This window comes from Acomys russatus, chromosome 8 (assembly GCF_903995435.1).
Source record: "Acomys russatus chromosome 8, mAcoRus1.1, whole genome shotgun sequence".
Classification (NCBI taxonomy): Eukaryota; Metazoa; Chordata; class Mammalia; order Rodentia; family Muridae; genus Acomys; species Acomys russatus.
The window spans coordinates 34732463-34756100 of record NC_067144.1 but is presented as its reverse complement, the minus strand read 5'-3'; the positions used below and the strand labels follow the sequence as shown (position 1 = coordinate 34756100).

The 23638-nt window shown below is 38.9% G+C and overlaps 1 protein-coding gene across 1 annotated transcript in view; it reads left to right on the top strand.

Moving 5' to 3' along the window:
* Positions 1-14196, top strand: part of Alcam (activated leukocyte cell adhesion molecule) — a 191053-nt gene extending 176857 nt beyond the window's left edge. The window contains exons 13-15 of the mRNA XM_051150040.1: positions 223-261; positions 553-670; positions 14084-14196. Coding sequence (XP_051005997.1) covers positions 223-261; positions 553-670; positions 14084-14171 — 245 coding nt within the window. The 3' untranslated portion in view covers positions 14172-14196. The remainder of the gene's footprint in view (positions 1-222; positions 262-552; positions 671-14083) is intronic.
* The last annotated feature ends 9442 nt before the right edge of the window (positions 14197-23638 follow it).

Here is a 23638-nt window from a genome sequence, read left to right as displayed (position 1 = left end):
GTACGTTAAAATACTTTTATTTTTAACTCCTCTCTTTTGAACAAGATGAATTCCTCTGTAGGGAAGTTTTGGCTGTATAAAGTGTGCTTTTTCTTCTTTCCCCCTTAGCTCTGGAATAGCTGTCTTATCAAAGTATTATTACGTCATACTATAATGGTAAAGGTGACTTTCATTTATCAGCAAGTTTTGTTTTTAATTCCATATTAACATTTTTCATTTCAGTAAGTATTCAAGAACACGATGAGGCAGACGATGTGAGTGGTAGGTACTATCCTGCAGACTCTTCTTCCTTGCCTATCAGTCCAGATTGATGAAGTGTCCTCCTATGAGTGACTCTCCTAGCTGTCCAAAACTTGACTTGATTTTCAATACCAAATGAGACAAGATAGTCAAAAGTCTAAAAATATCTTACCTGTCAAAATCACAAGTTTGCATGTAAGTCACGCTAGTGAGCCTCAGACACCAGTAATAAGAAGTCGTAAAGACGCCAACTTCCTTCTAAAGTTTCTTGGCACTGGCTGTAATTGCACGCCCTGTTCTTCTTTGTTGTAGATGAGAACAGAGAAAAGGTGAATGACCAGGCAAAACTAATCGTGGGGATTGTAGTCGGTCTCCTCCTCGCGGCCCTCGTTGCTGGTGTCGTCTACTGGCTGTACATGAAGAAGTCAAAGTAAGTGGTAGGGAAAGGATCTTGCTCTCCACAGCCTCTGAAGTGAATCACTCCAGCATGCCGACTGTGCTCACTCCTGCTGTGGGTGGTTGTAATTTCGATAACAATACAAATTGGGCATGTCCTGTTCTGTTTCGCCTCACAGTGACTACGGGACTGACATCAAGCATGTGGCCTGCGGTGTGTGCACGCTTCCTTATCTTACTTAGTCAACACTCTGAACCCAGTTGTTGTTGCTGCTGCTTTCTATGTGGGGAGTTGGTTCATTTTTAAGCACATACTGCCTAATGTAGAACAGCCTAAGCTTTTCCCTTGAAGTTGATAGATATTAGTTAAAAGGAGGTACATGTTTGTTTCAAGGACTGGCACTGACTGAGCAATGCCTGATCTGGCCAGAAATAAAACTGCCACTGAAGTGAGAATATCCTCTGTCCTAATTAAAATAACTCTATTCCATGTAAGAACCTAATTAAGAGGTGGAAAAAGTCATTACTTTGGCCTTAATGAAAACATTGATTAGACAAAATCCTACAAATGCATTTAAAATGCTTTAGATAAGGTTCGATTAAAAATGATAGGGATCATAAAGCTTGCCATGCAGGATGGGCCTTAAAGATCTACTAACAGTGCTTAAAGTGAATATCTGGTTAAGCTAATGAAGATTATCAGTAAGATTATCATGTCAAGATGCAGATGCGCATAATTTCTATAAGACAGACACATGCCCAAATCAGGATGATAACATTTTGTGTGAGTCCACGGTTGTAGGCTCCATTTCTTAACAATTAAACTTTAGTATACAACCCAACTATCTTACACAAGAGGGAAAAAAAGGTTAAAGGAAAAAAAGAGTGAACCTTCTGTTATCCTTTCCACGGGATGGGTCCCTAGGTGTCTCTGGCCTGCGTGCTGTTCCAGCCTGTTCGCTGATCTACATGTGTCCAAGCAGGGTCTGAACCTGCTGTTGTTCTCTCTTCTCCGCCTGCCTGTGTCACGTGTGAAGGGCAGTCTCCTTCTCCCATTGAGGGTCGATTAGAAAAACAATAGTTCAGGTGGAGTCCCCAGGTCCATTTCCTGAATTCCAGGCCCAGAATGGCTCTACCCAGTCTACATCAAGGTATCCATGGTGTGTCCAAGGGTAAAGCCCACGAAGACTTTTTACCTGTGACAAAGCTTACAGTCCTTCCCACACACAGTGACTACATTGCCAGCACAAGGGGCAATAAATGGAGGCTCACAATGTGTGTGGGTATTTGTGTTGTTTTGGCTTTGTTCACTTGTTTGTTTATTTTCGGTTTGGTGACGTTGGAACACATTCCTGGTTTCAAACAAGGACTTTAAAAATAACATCTTACATACAAATAAACTGTTTTTTTGTTTTGTTTTGTTTTGTTTTTTACAACAGATTATCTGTAGCTGGTTCCATGCTATAAACTTATCAGCTCCAGGTCTGAGTGGAGTTTCCTCACAGGGAATGTGGAAGTCACAAAGCATACATCGACCTTTTGGCCATACATTGGCCTTTTGTTCACAGCACATCTGTAAAGTAGACACCATGGCTATTCATATTTTACCTTTGAAAGAGCCTCTCTTGTGGTGACTGGATAGGATTGTTTGTCCTACATGAAAAATAACTAGGCCTTATCATATCTCAGGATACTTTGCAATTGTTTTTTCATAAGGAGTATTATGTGCATTTATAGCTGATACACATGATGCCCACTCTCACATGGAGGCACATTCACTCCTCTTTTTACAGTACCTCACTCCTTCTAGACCAGTGGTTCTCAGCCCTCTGAATGTTGCAGCCCTGTAATACAGTTTCCTCATGTTGTGGTGATGCGCAACCATACAATTATTTTCATAGCTTCTTTATAACTGTAATTTTGCTACTGTTATGTGTTGGCTCTGTTTCTTAACAATTAAACTTTATTATACAATCCAAGTATCTTACAAAAGAGGGAGGAAAGGTTAAAGGGAAACAAGAGTGAACCTTACGGTATCCATTCCACAGGACGGGTCCCTAGGTGTCTCTAGCCTGTTCACTCATCCTTTTCCCAATCCACGTACCCTCAAGCTCGGTCCGAAACTGCTGCCTCCTCTTGTCCTTACTGCCTGTGTCTCTCCAACTGTATGTAGCCATCTTTTCTCTGGCCTATGGACCCTCTCTGGGAGCTATTTACCTTTTCAGACTATAACAATATGATTTTTAAGAGTGTGGATACCTGCCTACCACTTTGGGTGCCACTTACTGTTTTTAAATTATATGTGTTATCTGTATTACCAGTATTATCTGTAGGCCTAGCTAGTGATCAATCAAGACACAGACACTTGTTATATTTTAAAATAGCCTTAGTTAACCTTGGGCAGGGCAGATATCAATTCTCTAAACTACCTCCCATAGTTGGCCAGACATGGGATCCTTGCCCTCAATCTCATGCCATCTGCTTCCAATAACTTCTATCAAGCTACCTCCCATCCGTAATCCCAAATACTTGCTAATATTCTTCATCTGGGCTGAATTTTCCATCCACGCCGGCCAGGTGCTTCTCCTCCAGCTAACCCATGGTGGCCTTCTTCTCCTCACTTCAGGTCTCCTTCTCCTGGTGGTGGTCCTTCTTCTTCCCAGAATCCTCTTTCCTAGCCCCACCTATCTCCTTTGCCCTGCCCAGGTGGGATGGCTTTTTTTTAAGCAAAAGGTTGGTCACAGAGACAGTAAGCAGTAATTAGCATCAAAATACATCAGACCATCCCCCTTTTCGGTCTAAATCAAAAAGGCCATTTTAATACAGTTATGAATTGTAATGTAGATATCTGATATGCAGATGGTCTTATGTGACCTCTGTAAAAGGGTCATTTGACCTCTAAAGGGGTCATGACCCATAGGTTTAGAACCACTCTTCTAGAGTATTCTTACCAGACAGCTGGTATATTGGCTAAAACTTTTCAGAGAATCAAACGTGTGTGTGTGTGTGTGTGTGTGTGTGTGTGTGGTGTGTGTGTGTGTGTGTGTGTGTGTGTGTGTGTGTGTGTGTTATAGAGGATAGAGGAGGGAATGAAAGAAAGAGAAGTGGGAGGCAGGAGTGGATAATAAGGATTTACAATAAAGAGTTACCTCACATGGCTGTGGAAGCTGCAGTCTTGAGGTCTTACGCAGGAAGCTGGAGGTACATGAGGACAGGAGTCCAACTCAACCCTATGTTCAAAAGGCTGAGGACCAGGAATGCTGATGGGAAAAGTTGCAACCTAGAGTCAATGGGATGGAGAGTACAGAGGACCAGAGTTTCAGCCTGAGCCTAGAGACTGGAACAAGTTGCAGAGTATGTGCTGGGGCAGGAGGTGGTCCTTCTTCCCTGCTAAGCCTTTCCATTTTCTTGGTGCCTGGAATGATTGGACAAGACACACATAATGGACAACAGTCAGATTTACCAGTTCTACTGATTCCTGTCTACCCCCATCCAGTAATACCCAGTGAGACAGTAAAGTTGAATAAATATCTGCATATCACATGGCCCAATCAAGTTACTGTATAAAATTAACCATCACACTTACATATGAACACTTAATCTACAATATACCAGTGGAGTTATAGGTATAGAAAACTTAAAAAGGACTGCTTGTACCATGTGAGAAGAAATGCAAGATTATAGGTATTATAATACAATAATAGGTAATATAGTAATTGTACTCAAATTCTCCCCATGTTCACAGAAAAATTTTATCATCAAAATGGCATCCCTATTCATAATCCATGATAAGCAACACATGTGACAGCCTAGTGTCCAGGACTTCTTCCTATTAAAGAATGAAACTATAATTTCTCGGTATCATGAAAACAAGCCAACACGTGGACTTTGGTCCTCTGAGTTATGGTTAAATGAATTTCAGGTCCTAGGAGCATCCTCAACATGTTCATCACACTATGTTAATAGCAAGTATCTGATCAGACATTGAATGTTCTGTGAATCAAAGAAATGTGTTTTTGTATTATACTGATTGGTACCACATGGCAACCAAAAATTCAAATCCCAGATAAATAAACGCTGGACACTCTGTGTAATAATGTCACTAGCGCAGGCCTCCAGCACTCCCTTTAAAGTTTGTCATTAAATTAAAGGCCAGGCTTGCCATGTGACTGCTAGTTCATTGAAAAGTGTACCAAATGTGACAGACTTAGTATTTTTGACAATCAAAGTAATAAACTGCAGCTCTTATCTCCAGTATCAGAAAGACTTTTATGAAGAATGGGTAGGCTGTGTCAGATTCCTAAATGCCTTCAATCACTGGCCTGCGCCACTGCAATAAGCTGACATTTGTGCAGTATGAGCAATTGTTTAACCCCTTCAGACAGTGGCACAGGAAGTGCAGACTCATCATTCGAGGTTTCAGTTCTCAATCTCTAAAACGTGATTTTTGCAGTGCAGCTGGCAAAGCAATGGAGTTTTAGCAACACTGGAGAGATTTTCTTTGAATTGGTTGCCATAAACATCATTGGAAAGAGAAAAAGGATTTTTATTCCAGCATAGAATTGGAGTGCATTCATTTGTATATTTAGTTGTTTTTTAAATATATATTTATTCGTATATATTTTTTGCTACCCCATAATTAACACTTTTCTACTAAGACTCCAGATATGACTTTGCTTTCATGCATTTAGCATCCTGCCATGGGTAGGAACATGCCACAAGTTCAGTCAGGGATGACATGGCCTCTCCATTTGTATTAAAAGATAGGATTTTTTTTTCTTTTTTTTTTTTTTTTTTTTTTTTTTTTTTTTTCTTTTTTTTTTTTTTTTTTTTTTTTTTTTTTTTTTTTTTTTTCTTTTTCTTTTTTTTTTTTTTTTTTTTTTTTTTTTTTGCTGTTGTTGTTGTTTTCCTTATACTTTGGCAAGCTTCCAGAAAGAAAATAGAAAATGTCCCATTATTCTCTCAAATCATAAATAATAAACTAAAATGGAAATAGGATAAAGAGGAAACGTTGGCATATCTAGGTAATTAGAGTGCCACTGGCCACCAAGAGCAAAGCCAGGTCTCCCCTCTCTCCCACTATTGTGGTCTGAAAGTCCTCAAAGGAAGGAGCTCACATTAAAATAGAGCATTCATATTTTTAAAAGATCACAGCGTGCTTCCTGAGGAAAAATAAGCCACCCGCGCCTGTCATGAGTAACCTTGGATCTGTGTGAATCTGGGAGCATTTGAAGTTATCAATAACTCACAAACTCATTTTCTGCATGTGTGCCATGGAAGAAATATGTACATTTTAGTATTTGTGTGTGCATAAACTTATAAATGAAGCTCTCAAAAAGCAAATTATTGTTGTTTCGTTATCTCTTCCAAGGTAAGGTAAAAATGCCCTTCTCCTTGCTATACGCCAGGTTGTTTCCTTTATCGGTCTCAGGGATGTTAGCTGACACACAGCCATGCTACAGGATGCAATGGAAATATCTTGTTTTCACGGAAAGCCGAGATTTGCTTTTTTAAAATCCTATTTTCATCTTTCAATATTCTGTGTACTGTGCTGTCCACATAGTCACTGTTAGCTAAGACGAAAAGGCTGTTTTCTGGTTATTTTTGTAACAGAGGACATGAGCATTCCTTAATTTACTGAGGAATTTCTCAGAACAGTCTCAAAATCTAAGGATAGCAAACTGAAAGTAGTAGGAATAAAAATCAACTGTTTATTCTTCTCCAAGTCAAGAAATTGCTGCCTATTGTCAACTGGGATTAAAGCTCTCTCCTCCACCTCCGGCTTTTCATTAAGTTTGGTCGAAGAGGAGACTCATTCTGCTGACAGCTGTGACCAGGGAATAGGGGAAAATAACTGTCATCTTGGATATGGCCCTGCACAGGTGTCAATGGTCAGCTGGAAGTAGCAATTTTCCACTGCTAGAGTGCCTGGTTTGAAAGATCACAGTCCTGGCACCTTTATGTGGTATAAATTAGGCATACTATAAAATATAAATCACATAATTCAACCCTCCAAGCAGGAAGAGGTAAAGATTCCTCCCACTCTGAGGGGTTTTGGTTGGTTATACACATGTGTCCCTGTTTTTAAAAACCCTAAAATGTATTAAAGAATTTCAATATAAATTGTTTCATTTGACAAATATAAAATGCTGGGGGCTACTTATTTCAGTGGCACCTCTCAGCATTGCAGTGTATTGGTTGAAGCTACATTTGAAGCTACATCTCAAGAACCCCTTTCCCTTCCCACTTCCCCACCCACACCCGCACCAAAGTATTGCTAAAATAAAGCCACCCATAGAGGGCAGCAGAGATGACTTCTCTACCTGCTCGAGAACTCAAAGCAAGTACCTCATCTCTTAGTGATGCCATTGGAAAGAGCTCTAAGACATCCTGAGACGTTACTGCAAAAGCTTTAAATCCATAAGAGCGCTGCACTTTCACGTGAGAAGTTGAGAAGCAGGATTAAACTGATCTGCTTAGTAGCCATGTGGCCCTGGCAACAGCTCTGACTTCACCCCTGCCTCACCTAGAGCTTTCCCACGAACGCTCATCCTGACCCTCAGCTGGTGCTATATGTTTATTCTTTCCTCTATTTACAAAGAAAGAGAGTGATTAGGAGGAAGGCCGTGGCCAGGGTCTTATAGCTCAAAATAGCCCACTGTCTTAGTTAGGGTTACTATTGGTATCTTGGGACACCATGACCAAAGCAACTTGGGGAGAAAAGGGTTTATTTAGCTTACACATGCATGTTACTGTTCACCAAAAGGAAGTCAGGACAGGAAGTCAAACAGGGCAGAAACCTGGAGGCAAGGAGCTGATTCAGAGGCAATGGAGGGAGGCTGCCTACTGGCTTGCCTCATTCCTATGTCTTGTTCAGCCTGCTTTCTTATACAACCCAGTGACCCCCAGCTCTAGGATGGTACTGCCCACAATAGGCTTAGCCCTCCCCCATCAGTCACTAATTAATAAAATGCCGCATAGGCCTGCATACAGCCCATCTTACAGAGGCGTTTTTTCAGCTGCCAGGACTAGTCTTTAACCTCAAGACTCTTCTCTCTGCCTCGCAAGCTTACACTTCATTGTCTAGCCTGGAGTCTTTCCACTTCCATCTTAGTTTGTTGGGATTCTAGGTTTTAAAGTTTCTCCTACACCTAAAGCGTTACTGACAAAAAGTTGAAGACAAGCGGTGATCATGGTTTTATAGCTTGACCCATTTATAAGAGGCAAGTGCTTTGTAAGTGCTTTGTCCTTCAAATCAGTTGATAAACACTTTGCTAAAGAGAGTAGCTTTTCGAAAAATCTGTCTTTGTCAGTTGGAGACAGAGTTCTAACCCATGTGACTGTTTTCAAATCTCTGGAAACTTTCCAAGATTAAAAGATATTAATTCCGTACAATTCCATCTAATTTTAGACATTATTCTCAAAGCAAAGATAAAAGTAGCCAAAGTAGTTTTTAAAGGGATGAGAACTCTCAAAGTCCTACACAAAGAATTATAAGTAACTAAGGAATATTGAGAGCAGAGAAGTAATCTTCCCCGGGGAAAAGCATACCATTTGGTTATCCAATACCAAATGCTCAGCATGGAATACATAACACAACTGCACTGGTTGTATTAGGAATATACATATATGCACATGACAGCAATTAATGAAGAAAGAGCCCATGAATTTGAAAGCCAACACCTAACACTTGTACAGCTTAGCAGCGTTGCACCACTGTGCCGTACTGTGTACAGAGCCCAGATCCAAATGCCTGCAGTTAGAATTCTGTCTTTGCTACTCATTAGCTGGGTGACTGCAAAAAAGCTCATTAATTTCTCTGTAAAATCAAAATACACTAGGACTAGACAATTTTATGCCTGTGAAGCATTTGCCGTGTAAGTGCTAGTGTCAGAAAGTGGCAGTGAGAAAAGAAGGAAGAGCCGAGGGTAGTGGCACACGCCTTTAATCTCAGCACTCAAGGAGGCAGAGGCAGGTGGATCTCTGAGTTCGCAGCCAGCATGGTCTACAAAGAGTGTCAAGGACAACCAAGGCTACACTGGGAAACACTGTCTTGAAACACACATGGGGGAGGGGGGAGCGGGGGGGAGGGATAAGAAAAAGAAAGAAAGGAAAAGAGGAGAAAATTTCTTTATCGTTTACTATTTCTCTCTTTGCTATTTTGTCTTGGTTTGTTTCCAATCTGTTTATGAATTTTAAGGAAAGCCATCAGTCTCAAGCTGTCCAATACATTTTCCATAAATACACTTCAAGGTCTGTATTTATGCAACAGCCCCTTTCCCCATACTGCAAGCAAAGGTGGATCACCTGGCTTTGCCTAGGCTGACTAAAGGACACGGGGATTCATCCTGAGGACCACACTTCCCTGGAGAGAATCCAGTCACCACACTCATCTTAATGCCTCCTTCTTTTCTTTCATATTTTATGGCATCTTATAAATTACAGTGAATTTTTGGACAACTGTAACCATCTATAAAGTAAATAGGATGGGAAGTTAAAATAACTTTGCTACTGTACGTTTTCCCATTTCCTTCAATTGAGTGATTTTCAAGCATAGATGTTTCTACACTTACTGTTACTTTTGTTTGCTATTTAAGATTTAACATGTTCTTTTTTTTTTCTCTCTACTTATATGAACTAAAACATTGATTTTTAAGATTCCTTGTTTTATGCCACAGCATTGAAACTACCAGTTATCACACTGAGTATTGTGCCACTTTTGAAAATATTTTGTTTTTGGTTTGTATTGATTTTAAGTATATGGATCTTTTGCTTATGGGTATGTACGTGTACCCCATGTGCACCTGGTATCCGCATAGATCAAGAGATGGTAGCAGTTCCCTGGACTGGAGTTGCCAATGGTTGAAGAACAGGTGCAGCGCTAACCACTGAGCCATCTACCCTGCCCACTGTTATGCTACATATATTCCACACATATCAATATTTGGTCATTTTAAATTTTATTATGTCCAAAATATTTTTAAATTCTCCAGTGCATTCTTCTTTATAATCACGTGACTACTACTGACCTATTAAATCCCACATATTTTCTCATTTAACTCTGTTTTGTTAGCACTGTCTGCTTCCTTAAGGATGTAGATTTTGAATTACATTAGGATTTACTTTCATTCAAGCTATTCCTAAGGACATTTCCAACAAAAGCGCATAGTTGGTGGGAAGAAGTATTCTAAAAATCATCAGGGTAAGGTGCAAAATAGCTGTTTAAAACGCCTTCAGTCTTCAAATATATGAAATCACATGCTCTGCAATGTAAGAAATTCGCAGGTGTGTGCTTTCATTTCGTTGCATTACATATTTTTTGCTACTGAGCGTATTTCCTATGTGGACATACATATAACCCTCACAGTCTTTTGATATTGTTTTATGTTCTAACATCTTGCTTTTTCTTTTGTTGCTGTTAAGATAAGATCTCACAGTGTAGCACATGCGAGTCTCAGACTAACGCATTTCTGCCTCAGCTTCTCTAGTTCTGAGATCAAAGATGTCTACCACCACGCCCAGTCTATTACTTCTTAAAACAGGGAAGAGCATTCCTTTCCCTTTACTTGGCTGTTACTCCTTCTTGAGCTATAGTTAGTTTGAATGCATCTGAGATATTTGTGACATCACTTTACTCTCAATCTTTGCGTCAAGACACTGCTGGGGGTCTAGCGACCCTTTCACAAGGGTCACCTAAGACCATCTGCACACTGGGTATTTACAGTATGATTCATAACAGTAGTGAAACTGAAGTTATGAAGTCGCAGCAGTTATGGCTGAGGGGTCACAGCATTAGGATGGTTGAGAACCACTGCTCTTATCTTACCTTACTGGGGTGCATATCTACTGACAAGAAGTTACATGGCATTTGTTTTTTCAGAACCATGATATTCTTCCACTTTCAGTTGTGTTGGATGTATTTCCTTTTGTGTAGATTTTCAAGTCATAAACTTTGGAATATTGAGCATTTTAAAGATTTCTCAAGTTCTAGATCAATGAGAAGTTTAGATGGGGGGAGGGTCGGGGGACAGGACAGGATGAAGAGGAGGAAGATGGTACTTCTTCTATACGGACACCTCGGTTTTTGTCTAGCCCTCACATGCACACACACACGCGCGCGCACACACACATGCACATACACATCTACAAAACTTTGCTTTTTCAGTTTTAGAATTTGTATTGAATTATCTTTATATTTATATCTCTATTTTAATTTTCTTCTGTTTCAATGCTTGAGGTGCTAATGAGCTCATCTGGTAAATTACAATGATTTTGTAATTTCTAATTTATATTTCTTGCCTCAAGGTGTTTGACTTGGTTGTAGAATTTCCTCTTTTCCACACATCTTTTCTTTATAATCTTGAAGACATTCTTAATGCCTGTTATATAGGCCCTGACTGCCTATTTCATTATTGTATTTCACTCAGTTTTCATGGGGTTACCATGACATTTGTTCTACGTAATTTCAGTAATTTTTTCATTAGTTGCTGGGCATTTTGCTCTTCTGTTGTTATGCACTGAGTTCTGTTTGGAGTGGTACTCAAACTACTTATGAATCAGCTTAATCCCTTTGAATATTCATGTTAAATTTTAATTAGGTATATCCAATTTAGTAGACAGACAAAGAATCAAGGAAAGCCTCCTTTGAACTTCCGTGTTCATCTCTGCAGTTTTAGCTTTCTCCAGTAGTTCCTTCACCTAATTCTGGCCAAGAACTGGTCTTCTCTTTAAATTACTGAGACCCATGTTCTCTGCCTGGGCCCTCACTTTTGAAGATCAATCCAGAAAAGTTCACTGTAGGAAGTTCACATGATCAGAGAGAACAGCTCATTTCCTTTTCTTCTCAGACCATTGTTTATTCCTGTTACCCATCCCCATAAAAAAAAAGTCAAAGTATTCATTTTTATATTTTCATGTTTTAACATATTTATGACTAGAAAGGTAGCCTGGTACATATTGTTTCTGCATGTGCACACACAGTAAGTGTTCACTTGAGTGTCAGTTCAGTTGCTGAGAAAAGGATATTGACTTCTACATTTTTATCTATTCACTCCAACAGTTCGGTCAATTGTTGCTCAATTTTGTACTAAGTGAATATACTTTTGATTGGAATGGCTTCTTCATGTATCAAAATGTTGTTATTACAGGTAAAATATAGCCTACCAATATGCCTTATTATGAGCTTCATATTGTCTGGTATGAACACAACTATACTAATCACACCATATTTTTATAAGTATGCCTTTTCCATAGTTTTAATCTTCAATTATTTGACTCTATATTTAAGAAGTATCTCTTACATAGAGTAGGAAGGAAAGGGAATGGGAAAATGATGGAATTGTAATCACAAAATATAAAAGACATAATTTTATTAAGAGATGATGCTGAGATGGCATGTGTCTTCTTGATGGCATGATTTTCTTGATGTATTAAAAACTGTAGTTATTAAATTACGTGATTCACAGGTAATGGGATAGTCACGATTCCCTCCCTGTCTATCTGTGTGATCCCGGTGAGCTGGGGTAGGATGATAGTGTTCCAGCTCTACCATTGTAATGTAGGAGTTTTGACTTTCCTTACCTGTGGCAGGAGCTGTGTATAACAATAATATCATAAGGAGGAGAAGAAGAAAACAGATTGATGTATAGCGTGATACATTGGTCAATGTATTCAAGTAGATGTCTTGTGTGCTCCAGCTATATTCCATTCATTCTATTATGTGTTGTGGATAAAATATAAGTAAAACATGCCCTTTATTTTCAAGGATCTTTTGTTAATTATCCATATTTGATAGTTTGTTTGGCAAATGACTGGAGAGTTCAGCTTAACTGCTGACGGGGAAACTTGTCTTTCTCTATATTCTAGGGCAAGTGGGGGGTTATATGCAGGGACTCAGGATGCCTGAGAAAGCTGTCCCTCAGGAAAGGGTTGAGTGAGCTTCATTAAAGTCACACCTAACCCTCATTGTAGCAGAATCCCCGGGAGAGCTATGGTGATTATCCTCTCATTAGCCCTGTTTAATCATGGAAAGGCAAGGTATTCCTACCTGCTACAGACTGCATTGTGTGGAGCCAGTACAGATCTTCTAATACAGTGTCAGCATTAAAAAAAAAAAAAAAAAAGAATTGAACAAGCACAGAGTAAACATGTTCCATACATAACCAAGAGAAAATTTAGAGAAAAAAACAACAATAACAAATAACTAGATAATGGGAACAGTGCAGTTTATAAGCAAGAAGGGTAAACTATCTATAAATGTTTTATTGAATATTCAGAAATTAAAAAAAGAAAAGAGGCAAGGAAGAGCATAAGAAATATATTCCAGGACTACAGGGACATTCTAAAGCATGTGTCCTCGGTCCCAGAAGGACTAAAGAGCAAACATCCCCTACTGATGAAAGTCCAGTCCATGCCTATTTTTACTGCAAACTATGAATGTGACAGACTTAAAGTTGAGTTTCACTAAAAGCCAAATACCAATGAACAGCTGTTATAGTTCTACTAATCTATAAATCACATGAACAGCTAGAAAGATCCTATGGAAACCAAGTTGAGTTACTTTGGGGATACAATAGTGATTACGAGGAAACGTAAAGGTCTGTTGCTGTTTTATTTCTTGAATTCAGTATTACTTACATGTATGTAGGTAATTTCTCAAAATTCATTGTGTTTCCCTTATGATAGGTACATTGGCTTGGGTGTGTATTATTTTTCAACATGGCATTTTCCCCAAAGATACAGTAGTGATTGCAAGGAAATGTAAAAGTCTGCTGCTGTTTTATTTCTTGAATTCAGTATTGCTTACATGTATGTAGGTAATTTCTCAAAATTCATTGTGTTTCCCTTATGATAGGTACATTGGCTTGGGTATGTATTATTTTTCAACATGGCATTTCCCCCAAAGAATCACAGCTTTACTGAGAGTCCAAGAATTCATCAAAACCTGATTCCCTGTCTTTAGTATTTTGTATTATTCAGATTTGAAGGAAACATGAAAAAAATTTTGGGATAAACAAAAGAAGGGGAAAAAAACCCTTATTTTGGCACCAAAGATTCAGTGGCTTCCATCCAACATTGGCTGGCCCATTGCTTTGGGCCTGCTGAGATTCACGGCATTGCGTGTCTATTGAGATCATGAAGTTCCATCAACTTCTTTTTAAACATCAAGAGTGAAAAAGCTAACCAAGAAATGAAAACAATTACTTCCAGCTTATATGAGAGTCCAACAAAACTGTACAATCTGGTGTCAAGATTATTTTTGTCTCACCAATTAATACTCTCCTACTTAAAGACTCATTTAGGTTTTCTTTCCAATGTGTTGTTACCAGCCAGTCTTCACAGACAAGTAATTGCCACCCTAACCCTTACTTTTTGAGACATATTTTCAAACTAGAACATTATTTTTTTTAATTTGGGTGACTATGTGATATCTGTCTTTCTCTTGTAGAACTGCATCAAAACATGTAAACAAAGACCTTGGAAACATGGAGGAGAATAAAAAGCTAGAAGAAAACAATCACAAAACAGAACCCTAAGAGAGGCGTGGCTCCAGGTGTCCAGGTAAGTGGAATGGGAGGGCTGTTTGTAAAGGTGACTCCTAGGATGTAGGGAAGTCTTGTGTAGGTGAAACCCAGACTTCATTTGCAGATACTTCCCTTTCAGATACTTAATTACAGCTCCCCGAAAGGGAAGACGGTTTTCAAAAGGGAACATCGGTGACTCATTGCTCTCAAAAGAATGGGTTCTCCCAGTCTCCTCAACCTCTCCGACATAATTATTATCCACTGAATAATAAATCCACTTTTGAGATTCTTAGCATTTCATTTGCATTTTGTTTTTTAATGCCAAAAATTGTTGTTGCATACAAAGAAGCTTTATTTTATAAGTTGATATTTGGGTTCAGTAAGCACAAACTCTAAATTTATTTTTAAAAACCCATTAGAATAAATTTTAATATATAAATACTTTAATCTAAGGATATGGCATAATTGTGAGTATATTTATACAGCTGTCTTCCAAGTCATTTAAATGAAAAGGCTGACAAGCTAGTATACACACACACACACACACACACACACACACACACAGAGAGAGAGAGAGAGAGAGAGAGAGAGAGAGATGTGTATGTATTATATATAAATATATATATAGTGTTAGTATGTATGCATACAAGTACCTACATGTGCACATATGTGTGTATAATGTATGTGACAGTGCTACATATGTTGCATAATCACATTTATTAGCTGTATCTGTACAGTTTTTAAGGCAGCCACACGAAGATGTAGAACTCAATGGAATTGCCACATATAACTTAACCATTCTCTTCTTGTTCCCCCACAAGACCAACAAAGGTGCCATTTGGATTCAGTTTGCCTTTTATATAAATTTTTGCAAAGCTGTTTTTATACACTGTTAGCTTTGTTCCAGGAGTGGCTGTTAACTAGACGTCCAATGTAATGTTTTATTTCATCAGTTTGTGTTTTTAGTCATTACTTATTAGTCTGTGTGTCATGGAGACAATTGCTTCTACTAACAACTTGTAAAGAGCCCAACTGCTGTGAACTTCAGGTGCACTATAAACTAACCATAAGCCACACTCTGAATGTGTCACTTGAGCTCATTTCATAGCAAAGACGGAGGGCATGGGAAAGAATTGCACTCAGAAGGCAGGACCCAGGAGGAAAATGTGCGATAATTGAAGGTCAACCTGTAGTCTTACATACAGCTGGCCTCTCAAAGAGACCGAGGACTCAGACCTGCCTTCATTCTGCTGTTTGGGTCTCTAGGACCCAAATACCTAGTAGCAATTTCACCCTTTCTTTTCCACTACTCTGCCCTCTGTTCCTCAGTTCCATGTACACAATCTGTTTAATCTCAATTCTGTTTCACTGTAAAACTGAAGGCAAGGCCCCAAAAGTAGACTGTGGGTTGTTATAGAGATGGGTGCATTTTAAAATCGAAGAGAAATGTAATGAGGTATTGTCCTCAAACATCTTTATTTTCTTCTTATCTTTATGTAAATTAACAATGCTGTACAGAAGAAGGGAGTTAGAGAGGGAAGAAAGGGAAGGATGGAGGGAGGGAGGAAGGAAAACAAGGGAGTCACCAATTCCCAAACCATATTGTAGAATGACTGGAGCTGTGTTTACAAGTACATCAGAGTTCTATAAATGATGCCTTCTATTATGTCATTATTGTCACTTTTAGTACGAAGGATTTGTTTATTATTTAAAAAATGATTGGTATGGTAACTTATCTACATTATGTTTTTCAACATTTCAGAGAGAAAAAAAAAACCATATAGACAAATTGAAGCATGAACGTGGATTGTATTTAAGACATATACAAAGACAATGACAGCAATTCATGGCTCAAGTACTAAGCAGTCCATTCCACCAAGCTGTCACAGGATCTTAGAGAATTGTCTCAAGTAAAACAATGAAATAAAGTTATAAAAATAAAATTACAACAAAATGTGGCAGCCATGATAATAGGTCATATGTTGTATTTGGTTTGATTTTTTTTCTGTAAATGTCTGCACTAAGGGTTTTCTTTCAGTTTGCCTTTTATGTAAATTTTTTACGTAGCTATTTTTATACACTGTAAGCTTTGTTCTGGGAGTGGCTGTTAATTCGATGTATAATGTAATGTTTTATTTCAGTTGTTTATATGGATAGTCTAAGCAGGTACGGTTCGGATTCTGATTGCTATCGATATCGCCCCGATCTTTCTTACAAGGACCTGAAACCCAAAGGTGGCAGTTGTGAGATTGGAGACACGTACCTTGCCCAATCAGAAGCTGTTTTTTATGTTGAGAGTCAGGGGCACGGTGGGGGTGTCATGGCTAGTGTGCTGCCAGCAGGCTCTCAGAAACAAGTCACAAACACAGACAGCAACACATGAGAATGGTACTCCCCAACTGACACTTCCATCTTCTCTGAAAAGGACGTACACAGAATTCGGATCACATTTAGTTAAGGACACCTGCTAGTAAAATACATTCTGTCAAATGAAAAATTAGGGGGAAAAGGGGAAAAACAGAAATGTGTCAGAGAAAGCTGGAAAAAAATCACAGCTAGCATTCCCATTTTCACAGACCACAGTGTAAATCACTGTAATTAAAATTGGTGTTAAATCCTTTGGGTTATCCACTGCCTTAAAATGATACTTATTTCCTTTTAAAAAAAAGAAAAGAAAAGAAAAGAAAACAAGAGATATCAGTCAGAATTGCAGATTTTTAACAGTGGTCATTATTAAAGCTGTGTTATTTTCCACAGAATATAGAATATATATTTTTTTCGTGTGTGTTTTTGTTAACTACACTACAGATATTGAATGCACCTTGAGATAATTTAGTGTTTTTAACTGGTACATAATTTATCAAGCAGTACATGAAAGTGTAATAATAAGATGTCTATGTATCTTTAGTTACGTTCAGATTTGTAACTTTATACACATGTTTTCTGCCTGAGGTACTTTTTAAGGAGGTAGTTAGTGTACATGGGAACTTTTTGAAGTAGACTGGGTAAGGGCCAGTAGCGACTTGCAGCTAGACTTTAAACTTTGCTCTTTCAGGTAGAAGCTTGGTTTCTGGGATCACACTGCACCGCCATTTTGTCCCAGATCTATGTGCATAACGTTAAGAGGGAGAAGGAAAAGAATGGCCGTCAGATTTTCAGGTATAGAACTATATTCCGTGAGAGGAGAAGAAGAGTGATACTTCCTTTTAGACTCAAACAATAAAACTGTCTTGAAGGCAATGAAAAACTAATCAAAGATTAATCCCTAATGGAGATGGGAATAAGTAATATTTTGCCACTTCTGCGTCCTGAGAGATGAGTCATTATGCATTTGTAACCATTTGATCTGAGTAACAGTGTCACAGTTTAATAAAAGCTTCCTCTAGTACATTGGTATGAGTTAAACATATAAAATATTCTACCACTAGACTCCATGCTGTACAAAATATAAGAAAAAAAGAAAACGCTGTTTTGCCTCTAAACTTTCATTTATTGAAGTTTTATTTGGCAAGAAAAAAAAAATTGAATCTTGATCAATATTTAAACCAAAGGGAAAAGGGAAAAACAAAACAAACCAAAGTTCTTTGTTTTGCATGGCTAAGCCATTAAGTTTATCTCTGTAAATAATATGATTTCTTTTTTTGTTTTCCTTTTCCTTTCTTTTTAGAATTTTGTTAAAGAAATTCTAAAATTTTTAAATACCTACTTTCCACAATAAGCCATGGACACTACAGTGAGATTAGTTCTATATTAATATTTTTTTCTTTTGGTGTGGGAGATCAAAGGTTTAAAGTCTTACTCCTAAGATATGTTTGCAGAAACAAGTAACAGGGCAACTTAAGGAGAGGGTTTATTCCTAGTCCGGCACAGTGTGCACTGCAATGGTAACTGAGTCCACAAACAGCTGTTAGCATCTAGACAGCAGCGTGAGTGGCTTGGATGTTTACAAAAGAGGACAAGATTGAGACGAGATGACTGCATCAGTGTCTGCAGAAGGACGCGCACTCGCTCGAGAGCAACTCCATGTACTGTCACGCTGGAAGGAAGCTAGTTCTCGGTTCTCCAGTCGCACTGGCTGGCAACAAGATCCAGGTTTTTAACCAGTTCAAGGTTCACCCCCCTATATGTAATTATAGGAATTGTATGTGGAAATGGATTAACATACCCCTCTATGCCTAAAAGAAAATAAAAATGAAATATGTCTTCACATATCCTTCATAGCTGTCTGCCTCTTGTCTGCAATAGGATGTTCATGTACAAAAAGGGATTTTCTTTAATAAAAGCTGAAAAAGTCGACGCGATTGTCTGTCCCTCTGAAAATGGATTATAAAAGGGATAGAACTACATGTATGTCTTCCTGTCGGGAGGCACCTTGAGTTTTCACCAATGAGTTTCTAAAGGTGTCTGTCCTCGCTGACAGGGCCATAGGGATTGAGGCCGCCCCAGTTTACTACCCTTAGCTTTTAATTAAGAGGACACATCTGTCTTAGCGCTTTGTTGCTCTTGAAGGGGCACTGTGACCATGGCAACTCTTATAAAGGACAACATTTAATTGGGGGTGGCTTACAATTTCAGAGTGCACCACTGTGGCAGGGAGAAGCATGGCAGCATGCAGGCACACATGGTGCTGGAGGAGCCGAGACTGCTGCATCTTGATCCACAGGCAGCAGGAGACTGTGTGTCACACTGGATGTAGCTTGAGCATATCTGAGACCACAGAGCCTGCCTCCACAGTGGCATATTTCCTCCAACAAGACCACACCTACTCCAATAAGCCCACACCTCCTAATAGTGTCTCTCACTCTGAATCGAGCATTCCCACGCATGAGTCTATGGGGTCATCCCTACTCAAACCACCATAACTTTTCTCTTTCTTTACCTCACTTTACATCACCATTTGGAATTGTCTAGGCATCATCTTCCACAGAAATGTGCTGTTTTTCAATAAAATAAGCTAGCTATATGCACCAGAGGTGAAAATTAGTATTTTGGGAATAATTAGCCACCTGGCTGTGGTTGCTCGAGCTTGTAATCCCAGCATTTGGGAGGCTAAGGTGGGTGCATCAGGAATTCCAGACTAGTCTGTACTACCGAGTGAGTTCCAAGCCAGCATCTGCACTACACAGTAAACCTTATCTCAAAAGTGAAAAAAAAAGATGTTTGGGCCCACCTCTTTTCAGGCCATTCATTCATCTGCTACTCACCAACCACCGTAAATAACATTAGCATTTCACACATCCTCACCTCCCATCTAGAAGCTCAGGCTTGAGGTCTGTGACACCCAGGAGCACATTTCTGCAAAACTGATGCCTGATTCCCTGACCCAGACTACTATACATCTCGCTGTTTCTTGGAATTCACTCCTTCAAGTTCATAAAATGGAAAGATAATAATCTACACATCAGTTGATGGGGCCAAAAATATGATTATAAGATGGCTACATAATAGTCAGTATCCCATAATTCTTCAACTGTATATAAGTAAAATGCACTTGAATGTTTTTTTCTTTCTGATTTAACATAAGGATATTTCTCCCTTTCCTCCCTCTATATTCCTCCCTACTTTCTTTCAAATTCATGGCTTCTTTTTTCACTAACTGTTATTGATGCACACATGAATATTTATATACATATAGTATTAAATATAGTCTATTCAGTCTTATAATGTCACTAGTATGTATGTTTTCAGGGTTGACCGGTTAGCACATTCTTTCCTGGGGAAGGCCACTGCTTCAGTTCCCTATTCAACCTCACATTTAACATACACACACACACACACACACACACACACACACACACAAAACCATCCTATTTAAGTGACTGTAATAAGACAGACGTGAAGTAGGTGTATTGTATTACTTCACTGTTAATTAACTTTCTCACTATTATGGTAGGGATGATGGTATCCTAAGCCCACAGTTGCAGGGATCCAAGTAAATCTGTTCACAGTCACACTCCTGTTGTCCAAGTCTCCGAAGTGCAGGCTCTTCCCGCTATATACTTATTATCTCTCTTACAAAAGTATACAGGTCTCAGTACTTAATGAAGGCTTCCAAAAGGACAGATCGACATTCAGTTCCCAGTATTTTCTCCATTAAACACCAGGATCTCATCAGAAGTAAGGGAATAAATGAAAACCATGAAATTTTCTTAAGAAAGCATAGATTTCTGTGTGAAAGACAGTTAGTTGCTTATAAGCCCTAAATCTAAGGAACCTGATGTTAACTAATGCTATCTTTATTTTACAAATTAATGCAGTGTACTTGGCATTATGTGCATCCCACTTTCACAAAAGAACACATTTCAGTTACAAGTAGGATGGGTTTTTTGTGTAAGCTTCTTTATGAAAACTATTCCTAAAAATGAGCTCTATTAGGAAAACATGAAGGCAGAAACCTGGAGCTCATTCTCCCTCGGCTCTCTGTCTCCACCAATTCATCATCCTCATTCTAACCCAATTCATTTCCACCCAAATTGCCTTTCTCATTTTTTCTTATAAATGTCTTTTACATGCAAAAATATTCATTGGGAAATGAATGCATGGGCACAGAACTTCAAAAGCACATCCTATGCACAGGTTATTTGTCTTGTCTCTTTTTGTTAGCTGTCTCTAGGGAAGGTTTTACTTTGGAACAGCAGGCCAGCAGAATGTGAGAAACTATCTTCAATTATCTATATAGATGCATGAACATGCACGTGAACACACACACACACACACACACACATGCAAGCAGAGAGGACATTTTAATCCTGTTGTCTGAGCAAATAGAAGTTAATTATCAACAAAAGAAAATTTTTGAATAATCACAACAACATGGGAGATAGAAAAGGAGTGGAGTTAATCATACTTCTTTGATGATTGGCATTCACAATGGTTAAGGCCACTTGAAGGCCAGAGGCTACAATAAAATGTGCACAAGCAAACATAATTGTGTAAACTCTATACCATCAATAAATACAAGTGGGCCTCAGTATCATTGAAGCCTCACAATAATGTGTTACCATCTTCAAAAGTCTTGTATCCTCCTAGATAAGAGTGTGTGTGTGTGTGTGTGTGTGTGTGTGTGTGTGTGTGTGTGTGTGTGTGTGTGTCTTTGGCACAACCCAGTTTGGACTGTTTGGCCACCAAATAATCCAAATGAAACCCCAGATCTTCTCATAAATATTTGCCCTATCATTCTGCTTTTATAGGTAGGCCTTGGGAAATCAAGCTCGATTAGCAGTTGAAATGGATGTGCCTGGATTCACAAAGATGAGAGGTTCACTTCCACTGAACACAGCAGGTAAATTACACAGGCCTCTACAAGGCTTTGGATTCTCACCAGTGGGGAAACTGCACAGCTTTAAATAGGAGATTGTCCTCACTTGAAATCTGATTTGTCGCACTCTCCCTGGAGTGGTTGATTATGGAGATGAGTGTTTCTGTTAAGATAGGGTTTACACCTGGGCAACTGAGTCATCCCAGAAATGCTGAGCAATTTCTGAAAACTCCCTTTTCTCTGAAATTTGAGGCTCAGTTCTATAAGTATCTGCAACTCCACAGCGGTCCTCCCCCTTGCTATGATGGTCTTTGTCCACTGTCAGCTTTAAAATAATCTTTTATGGGGAAAATACATCATTTATTGACTCTAATTTCGATGGAAGTGGCTTTTGTTTTACACATTTTAGGTTCAACTACAGTAATAATTTTTCCTAATTTTTCTTATCTAAGGGTCCTTGATTTTTGCTCAATTCACAATATCTCTTATGTAGAAGCTACAACTGTATTGCTTTTCCTCATCTATACCAGTCTGTGCAGGATCCAAAAGACCCCTTTCCAAGTTAAATATTTTGGCAGAAAATCCTATCCTGGGTTTGTAGGAACTTTGTGTTGTACTAGATGTCCAAATTGTTCACTCTACCATGTCCGTACTCTTTCACAATGACTTTATACTCCCCACTTGCAGAAGGACCTCCGTCTGTGACCCTAACCTTGACCAAATTGATTTGCCTTGATTACTGAAACATGTGTAAAGTGACAGTTCACTTGTTGAGTCTAAGCATCCCATCAAGTTTCCCCACGGTCTTTTGTGCTTCAGTTACCACCATGAGAAAGGCCAGCTGAGACTTGAGGGTGGGAGAGGCAGAACAGAGGTCTGTACCAGGCTAGCTGCTAAACCACAGCTCCATGATAGTTGCACGCACGATCACCTGAGCTCAATCCAGACAGCCTAACTCACAGATGACCTACAGGTGTGTGTGGTGCATTAACAAATAGCTAGTGTTCTAGGCCACTGAGATCTGAGTCTGTTGTTACTCAGTTAACTGGAATCTACCTTCTGGTTAACTAAGTTCCTGGTTTGCTTATTAGGTCAGGAAAATACCAACTCTATACTTTCTACAAAGTTGATGTTTATTTATTAACTGTACATGGATGGGTCCTTTTGTACATCAAAAATATTTCCCTCTTCTCTAAACTCTCTGGAACCAGTACTTACTATCCAGAGCCCTTACCCTTCAATATACTCTTATTTTCCTTTTGAATTAACAGTTAAGGTCAGTCTTAGTCCTACCAGTGAACTTTGCAGAGATTTTTCCCACGTAGACAAGTCCATGGTCGTGAGGCGTGTGATCTGCAGTTGTTCCTTTTCATTGTTTCAAAAGCTCATCATTCAAGATAGTTTTGTATAATTGCTCTCCTTATCTGCCCACATAACTGTATGCTAATACCTTTTCTCAAATTAGAAGTTATATTCGGTGCAGATATTCTGCTGACACCACACTCCTCACTAAATGTCAGAGTCTCAGAAAAAAAATATTCTCAGCTCAAAGGGCCTCATTAGGTTTTCAGTAATTGATGCTGTTATGCTGTTGGTCATTAGGACAATCACACAAATCAGCAAGCACTCAGGTCCCCGACCACCGCATCCAGATGCAAAGCTAAAAGATCACAGGTGAAAATACCGAATGAAAATTCAGAATTTCCTCGTTGCTTTCATTAACCTTTTCCTTATGTTTTCACACATCAGGTGCCTATGTCTGTATTTCTATAAAGTTGACCAGTGGTGAGGTTCAGGAAAGGGGTGGAAATAAATAAGGATGCACTCTTTTAAAGGACAAACAACGTTAAAGGAGCTGTACAGCATGCCCAGACACTGGTAAAGTCTCACCAAGTATTCACAAAGGCTCCCAAATGTTCTGCCTTCTTACAATGTCCTAGATAACATGACAGTGTTGATGATCTGAGGGCAAAGAGGGGCAATTTGTCTTTTAGTATCGCCAAATGTTTATTCTTTTGTGTGTGTGTGTGTGCACACTAGTACCATTTTTTAATTTTTATGATCTATTCATATTACCCTGATTGTTAACCCCTCACTCCTATTTTTCTGTTCCCACCCTTCCTCCCTTTTCTGTCCTATTCCTCTCCTCTCCCCTAGTCCTCTGACTGTGAGGGGAAGTCATCTTCCCCCACCACCTAAGGGACACATAAGCTTATTGATT